The following is an 8,308-nucleotide window of genomic DNA, read 5'->3' on the forward strand; positions in this document are numbered from 1 at the left end:
TCCCCGACCGCCCCTGCCTCACCATCCCCTCCACCGCCACGCCCCCTGCCACGCCCCTCTCGGTGAGCTACATTTTTTTCATTTTTTTTGCATTTTTTGTACTGTTGGATGGATGAATGAATGCATGGATGGATGTTGGATGTTAGATTGTTAGGTTAGATGTTAGATGTTAGGTTGTTAGGTTGATATATAGGTGAATGTTGGATGTTAGGATGTTAGATTGTTAGGTTGCATTATTTTTATCATGATGATCTTGTCATTTGAGATGTGCTCTAAAATTGGTATAAAATGAGTGATTATTTTTATCATGATGATCTTGTCAAAAAAATTGAACCGGACAAAATTTGACACTTGACAAAATATGATTTTTTTTCCATAGTTTTAAGTGTCAGTGCTTAATGTTAAGTAGCTATGTGAGATGTGCTGCAAAATTATGATATGATGAGTGGTTATTTAATCATGATGATCTTGCTAAAAAATTGAAGGACAAAATTTGACACTTGACGAAACATGATTTTTTTTATAGTTAAAAGTATCAATGCTTAATGTGAGGTGATGACCTAAATTTTTTTCACTCGGTGTAATTAACAGGATTTGTGGTGTTCCATCTTCTTGGAGTGATTGTCGACGTTGGAGGTGTTGGTCCACGATCGTCCGTCTCCTTTGATCGACTACATTGGAGGGTGAGCAACAATTCCATGACCTCGTCCACTTTTTTCCATGTCACTAGATTAAATTTTCACATCAAGTCGCGTAACCTAGGTCTCCCGTCCGAAAGGGTTGCATCGATAAATATGCATTCAATTGCATATTTATCACCGCAGCTCTTTCGGATTGTCCAGCGCTTTCCACGGATAACCCGAGGATGTGTAGATTGGGTACGTTGTTCATGCTCTACCCCGTTCCGAGACAGGATTTCGGCGGCGCCTCCCTGTTGTTCTCCGGATTCACATTCTCTCGGCATTTTGCCGAGACGTGTATTTGGAGAACAGCGGGGAGGTGCTGCCGAAATTTTGTCTCGGAGTGGGGTAGAGCATGGACAACGTACTCAATCTACACATTCTCGGGTGGGATTAGTACCCATCTTTACCTATTAGATATGTAGGTGGATTAAATGTCGTTTCTCGTCAACCTTGTAAAAAAATAAAATATTGATGTGAGTAATTTAAATGAATCCTTAATTTTGTTGTGTGGCTTCCAATAAAGCAGAGATGACAGATAATCAGTGGATGTATAGTGGGTTTTCCCGTCGGAATCAAGTAACAACAGAGTGGGTCGAGAAAACTGATGTGTTTTTGAAAGAGATATTCTGTAGTCCAATGAGGATGGTGCCAGAATGCCCGTGTGCCAGATGTAAGAGGCGTATCCGCAGAGATAAGAGTGAGATGACTAAGCACCTTTGCACGCATGGATTTATGCCCAACTTTTGCACTTTCATTCCTTCTGATCTTCTAGTTTGCTTGTTTAACTAACATTCAGGCTATGTTGGCGTCTTGGACTAACCGCACGGATCCACCACAAATGGGACCCCCACCACCACCTGCGGGAGAACCCCCACACGTGCCCACGTTCGATGAATGGGTGGCACTAGGCAGTGATGGTCCGGTTAGTACATTTGCCTAACTACTGGCAAACTAGTTCTCGTTCATTCAACACTATCATATCATATTTACCATTAGAATCTTTTCTGAAACATGTAGGGGACCGGTGGCTCGACTCCTGCTCCGTCGACCCCAGTCACTTCGATCTGGTAGAGTGGTGGTGGTCGTGATGGCGGTTTTGGCGGAGGTGGTGTCCGTGGTTTTGGCGGAGGTGGTGGTGGTTTTGGCGGAGGTGGTGGTTTTGGCGGAGGTGTTCTTGCTTGATGATTCAGTGCATGTGGCCATCGTGCCATGCCTTTCATATTCCTACTTTTATGATGTTTCATGTCTTGCACTACTTTTATGTTCATGAACTTCCGTCGGTGATGATCTTTAGATGATGTGATGAACTTGAGTATGTTTAGATGATGATGGTGAACTTGAGTATGTTTAGATGATGAATTGTCATATTTCTGCATAATTTCATATTGTTCTGTTTTGAAATGCTGTCAAATGAATTGGAAAAGAGAAAACAGGGAAAAAACTATGCCTACGGCAAAGCCGTCGGCATATATAAGCCCAGGAGTTACCAAGGCTTGCCACGTGGCATATCTATGCCGACGGCTTTGCCGTAGGCATAGCTGGAAATCTATGCCGACGGCTTTGCTGTAGGCATAGCCCTGCTGCCAGGAGGAACCAGGAAATGACACGTGGCAGAGCTATGCCTACGGCAAAGCCGTAGGCATAGATGAATATGCAGAGTTGGCATACCTCTATGTAGGCATACCCCTGCCACCAGGAGTACCACGGGTTTGCCGTAGGCATAGCCCTGCCACCAGGAGTACCACGGGTTGCCACGTGGCAGAGATATGCCGACGGCAAAGCCGTTGGCATACCTCTGCCACGTGGCGTTTCGTGATTTGTCAGCGCTTTTGACGGCGCCGTCCGTTGCCGTCAGACGAAAAACACTGCCGACGGCTGACGTCAGGCCGTCGGCATAGGCCCCTATGCCGACGGCTATACTATGCCGACGGTCTGACAAGACTACGCTGACGACATCTACGCCGACGGGCCTATGCCGACGGCAACCGTAGGCATAGATCTATGCCGACGGCCTAGGGGCCTATGCCGACGACCCGTGGCCGTAGGCATAGTCCGCGAATCCGGTAGTGAAGCACCTATGAGGATCCCGGCCGCCTCGACGTCCATGGCGAAGCGGCGGCCCAGCAGTGCTCCGATCGAGCCAACTCCCGCCTCACCGCTCGCCCACGCCCCCAGCCGCTGCAGGTGCTGGACCCTCAGCAGGGAGGGCGTGTTGGCTTGTGTCTTCCCGGAGGTCTCCTCGCGGAGCGACATGGCCTGGTTCATGGGCCTGGATGCCGAGGAAGGGCCAGCACTGCACGGCTTCTTCCCCATGTAGAAAATTTTCTGGTTACACAGAGGGTTAATTAGTCAGACAAATCCGGGTATCTACTTCAATACAAGATAATGCATGTTGCACTAACATTTCCCCACATCTAAGAAACCCTAAATGGCCTAATGAAATAAAATAAATCCACTCAGCAGACGCAAATAAGATGATACTAAACAGTAAAGAGAGAATATATTTATTATTAGCGCCACGGTGATGTCATACTAAGCACATGTGTCTATAGCATTTGTTTCCCACGAGAAATTTTTATAATCGTACATTGATGAATGAAATCAAACTAATCCCTGCGAATTCTCTATTCTACTCTGATGCTATTTGGTAGTAATTCGCCATAGTATCAATTTTGAGTTCAAGATATGCATGAATAAACAGGAAACTGTAAATGAAATTACCAAGAATGGCGCCAGTCAGGGGAGCAGGGGAGCCAGCGCGGGAGGCGAACGGAGGCAGGCCGGCAGCACGGTAGGGAAGCAGACCAGCAGCCTGGGGCCGGGTGGCTGACTGGCTGGGGAGGGAAGTGGCAGGGGGAGGCGGCGCGAGCGTTGGTCGCGTGCGTGTTAGGTCGCCCAGTCAACCCAACCTTTGGGCCTCCATTTGACAGTCTGAGTGGGCTTAACTCCAGGCCATGAGAAACTCTGTAGGTAGGTGGGGAAAACTTCACGGGCCGGGCCTGGACCCACTCCGCCCGGTACAAGATTTCTGTTCAGTAGTTTTTTTTGTACTCCCTCCGGTTCTTTTTACTCCGCATATTAGATTTGGATCAAGTCAAACTTTGTAAAGTTTGACCAAATATATATATTAAAAAATATCAATATATACCATACCGAATATATATCCCATGAAACTAAATTTCGTAATGAATCTAACAAAATTGATTTGGCATCGTAAATGTTAATACTTTTTTTATAAATTCGGTCAAAGTGGAGATGCTTTGACTTCAGACAAAACTTATATGCAGACTAAAAAGGACCGAAGGGAGTACTGTATTAAAAAAAAGCATGTGCTAGCGGTTCGTGTTGCGGCACCGTGCACTCACTGTACTCCGTGATTAGCTATTACTCCCACTGTAAAAACATATAAAAGCATTTAAATCATTACGTAATTAGCTACATGTTTTGCCATTTTCCGCCGACGTGCATCCAAATGGAAGCATTCGAGAGGGTAGGATGAGAACGTACATGACCCCCCCTCACCCCATGACGAACCCGTCAACCCACTCCACCCCACGCGAGAGAGTACCATGCAGTGTGCCTGGTGTGGATAGAATAATCTACGTGCATGTCTTTATATGGATTTGAGGTTTTAAAATTAAGAGGTATGATTGTTCGGATGGATCAATCGGCTCCTATCTACTTTCTCCGTTTCAAATTACTCGTCGTAAAAATGGATGCATCTAGAACTAAAATGCATCTAGATACATCCATACCTGCGACAAGTAATTCGGAACGGAAGGAGTAGATACAAGAGTCAAATTGTCCATTTACGATTGAAGATGCTCTTATCATTCCAGAACAAAAATGGCTTGTCAAACTGCTTATCAAAAATGGCTTGAGGCTTATAACTTTTTGTGATAATAATCCATCTATTGGCCGTTTCATGGTAACAAAGATGTACTCACGGCGCGCCGTCCGTACATGTAGTAGGAAGAAGACTTTAGACACCCCCCTCACTCTAAACTACGTCTATATACATTTTATGTAGTCCATATTGGAATCTCCTCTAAAAGGATTTATATTTAGAGCCGAGTCACGAGTTCCGAGCTTACCCCTACCTGCAGGTCACCGTCTGGCGCCTTATGGACGAGTCGACTTCCTGGTGGAAGCTATATATGGCGTGCAGGAGGCAAGTCACACTCGCTGAGGACCTCATACACCGCAGCCTCAGATTGCCTTGCAGGTCTGCAGAGACCGTTTCTAGCTTCTTGTAGTGCTCTCCTGATGGAGATCAAGTGGAGAGCCAGCCATTTTTGCGTCCGTGAATTTCAAGGATGAAAAACAAAAGCTCAGAATTTCTAAACCATTCTCAAGAGAACTTTCGTTATTCATAACTAGTTTCAACATAGTCTTATACAACAAAGGATAGTCTTCAGCACGCGCGCGCGCGCGCACGCACACACACACACACACTGCCTTCTTGGTAGTAAGAAAAACAGCTTACATATAACAAACAAGTTTGTGCTTCATAGGGTTGGTCTAAAACAGTTCAGCAAAATAATGCAGATATCATCTCATCCGGGTCGACAATTTTCACGGCGCACCGTCCACATCACCTGCAAACAAGAGAAATAAAACATGCTCAACTTGGCCTGATCGAAAGAAAACCAGAAATCAAGCAAGGAATGGATGGGCTGTGAATAACAGAACGAATAAGACAAAATTTACATTGAAATTTGCACAGAAATAGGATGTAGGCGTACAACTTTCCTAAGCATAAAAGAGGCAAGCTAAAGTTTCATCTCCTCAAAGATACGAAACCTGGTCTAATACTAACTTATAATCAGCAAGAAGTATTCACGGATGAAACAGAGAATTGAAACAAAAGTGAAGGCAAAAGCATACAGTGTCAAGAGATCGGCACCTGTGGTATAAAAGCCAATGTAGGGGAAGATAGTTGCAGGGACTTGAGCCTCAAAAACTTTGTTGCACCGCATTGACTTGAGCTCCACTGCAAAGACGCCCTCTCTCGTCCACATAAAAAACATATCATCGTCCTCAATGAGACCCAATATCCTGACCGGACGCCCACTGGCAGAATGATTATTTACCAACGGCACCGATGACACATTCGGTGGAAGGAATGCATCCAACTGAATGGTCCTGCGCAGCACCCATTCCATAACACCCTCCGGACCTGTCTCCCGAGCCCATAGGCGCAGGTTGAACTCCGTCAAGGCAGCAAGGCCTAGCCCACCGTCCTCTGCCTTCATGATGTGGACATTCCTTCTGTACACACTATGTGTATCTTCTGGACACTCAATATGGTATAATTTACGTGTATCCAACTCAAAGGCAAGGATATACTTTGCCTTCAGCGGCCAGTACAAGATGTTCCCAACAAGGACACTAGGCCTTGAATCAATATCAGATGGTGTTGGTTTAGAAACCATCTGGTGCCAGCTGCTACTCTCTGACGAGTATCTACAGGCATAGGCATAGCGTGTGCAAGTGAATACCCACACTACGAGAAAAGGGCAAGAGTGGCAGTCACCACTGTCCTTGTGGCCAGCTGCACAAAGCACTGTAGCTTGGCTCTCAGGAACAATACCATGATTAAAACGCCGATCAGCATCCGGAGTAGCCGGTACATATTGCCTGCTGCTAGTCATGGGGTTCCATACCTGGAGCTGAGTCCAGGTTGAGCTAACGAGGAGAACAAGGCTGTGACGGCAGCCAAGGACCTGCCAGCAGGGGTCAGGCAGGGAGAAGGCTGCCGTTGAGACACAATTAGGAGGGTCCCCTGTGGGGATAAAACGGGGGATGCTAGTGGAGTTGCTGAAGAAGCAAAGCACAGGGAGTTTCTGATGAAGTGTGCGAAAGCGGCTGACGAATTGGCGGTTTTTGATGAGGCAGTGCCATCGCTTGCAGACAAGGGACGTGCGAATCAAGCAGGTGGGGTGTGCTGGGAGGCAGAGAAATATCTCGATGAGCAGATCATCTGGCAGCTGGCTTGATGAGGCAGGGAACAACCCCAAAGGGTCCATCATCTTCCTGATCTTAGAGCAGTTCTAGCAGTAGTAATATTTCAAGGTTTGTTGATTCTTCCAATCATACATCCCGATATCTCAACTTACTTCAGTTTGCTTCAGAAACACATGCACAACCACTTTAACCTCTGCTTCTCAACTGCTGCTACAATTATTCTGGCAAGAGGTCGGGAACAATTGACCTGCGCATCAACAAACTCTGCCAGTAGACAGAGCATTGAAATTTTTTAGCAGCAAATTCACAAATATAAGGCCTATACTGAAACAAATAAACATGTGTTCTGAAGTTTAGCCCGTATTTTTCATGTCCGCTTGTATCCAGTTTAGGATAGTCAAATCCGGCAAGATCGTGTTTAAAACATCTTGCTGGACTAAATTCAGAATTACAGATCAATACTCACTACAGAGTTGATGCATCAGAATTACAGATTCGGGAAACAGATAACCTAGAACAAAAACCTAGGGTGGATAAGCCGGCTGTCCGGATGAGCATCAGTAAGAAGGAGTGAGGATAAGCCTCTGTATTTCTAGCAGCCTTTGTTCGTTAGCTATTTGATTGAGTTCAGTTGTTATGCGAAACAACAAAAGATTTGCAGATCCACGATGTCCTACATAGGATTGATATAAACTAGCATAAAAATCTGAGCTCGGATACATGTTGTCGATGCATCGGAGGTAAACTGAAAATTTCTAATCCGAGCGCAAATTTCATATGCGAAAATCAGAGTTGATGCGTCAGAGGAAGGCAGGGCGGCCGGATCTGGGAGGGAGGAGGAGAGAGCGGCTGACCTGGTTGTCGGGGCGGGGCGGATGGGTCCAGCGGCGGGTCGCCGGCGGCGTGGGAGTCGGCGGTGGGTCGGCGGAACTTGGAAGGGAGGGAGGGGCGGAGGCAGGGCTCTTGGGGGCGTACTTGAAGACTTGCTGGGCTTGGACGACATGGGCCGTGACCCATCTGGACTCGAAAGAGGAAACCGTGCAGCATCCGAGAGGACGAAAGAAACATAATTGGGCGTGCTAAAAAAGAGAAGAGAAGGATTCCCAGTCCTATGCATCTTATCTTCTTTGTCTCAAAAAACAATGCATCTTATCTTCTTCCGAATATACAATTCTGAAGTACGGACTCTACACATGTGAACAGTAAATTTAAAAAAATACTAGAAAAATTCACAAAATGTCGATTGTTTTGGCATGGAAGATGTTTGAGTGCAAGCCAAATTTTAGAGCATTTAGACATCTAAATAGCTCTTAGCAAAAAAAAATCAAATACAAACAGTGCACAAACAGTAAACTTTTTCACAGGCCCCAAATTTTCCTTTTTTTTTGCAGAGAGCTACTCAGGCATTCAAATGCTCTGAAATTTGGCACGGACATCACGCACTCATGCATCTTTCTTCAGAAAATGTATTTGTTCATTTATTTAGTACTTTTCAAGTTTTTGAGCCCGGGAGCCAAAACGCCGATCCCATCTTCTTCTTCTTCTTCTTCTAAAAAAGAATCTGAAGCGAAAGTCATCTTCTGCTCGCGAGCTCATTTGAGCTTGCGATGAACAGTAAAAATCCAATAATATTTAAAAAAATAAAAAAAAATCCAAAA

The 8,308-nt window shown here is 45.6% G+C and overlaps 2 protein-coding genes across 2 annotated transcripts in view; both read right to left on the bottom strand.

Moving 5' to 3' along the window:
• Positions 1-2,996, bottom strand: part of LOC119356847 — a 25,675-nt gene extending 22,679 nt beyond the window's left edge. Inside the window, exon 1 of the mRNA XM_037623839.1 lies at positions 2,759-2,996. Coding sequence (XP_037479736.1) covers positions 2,759-2,996 — 238 coding nt within the window. The remainder of the gene's footprint in view (positions 1-2,758) is intronic.
• Positions 2,997-5,031: 2,035 nt separating this feature from the next.
• On the bottom strand, positions 5,032-7,641 carry LOC119294647 (putative F-box only protein 9). The gene is made up of 3 exons (XM_037572874.1): positions 7,505-7,641; positions 5,590-6,914; positions 5,032-5,281 (listed from the first exon to the last, which is right to left on the bottom strand). Exons 2-3 carry the CDS (start codon positions 6,713-6,715, stop codon positions 5,259-5,261), a joined length of 1,149 nt encoding a protein of 382 aa, XP_037428771.1. The 5' UTR covers positions 6,716-6,914; positions 7,505-7,641; the 3' UTR covers positions 5,032-5,258.
• Positions 7,642-8,308: the final 667 nt, after the last annotated feature.

Source organism: Triticum dicoccoides, chromosome 1A (assembly GCF_002162155.2).
Source record: "Triticum dicoccoides isolate Atlit2015 ecotype Zavitan chromosome 1A, WEW_v2.0, whole genome shotgun sequence".
Classification (NCBI taxonomy): Eukaryota; Viridiplantae; Streptophyta; class Magnoliopsida; order Poales; family Poaceae; genus Triticum; species Triticum dicoccoides.

Coding starts and splice junctions, on each gene's coding strand:
- LOC119294647 (XM_037572874.1), bottom strand. CDS start 6,715: ATGATGGACCCTTTGGGGTTGTTCCCTGCCTCATCAAGCCAGCTGCCA. Junction 5,282..5,589: donor CATTGGCTTTTATACCACAG/GTGCCGATCTCT, acceptor TCTTGTTTGCAG/GTGATGTGGACGGTGCGCCG.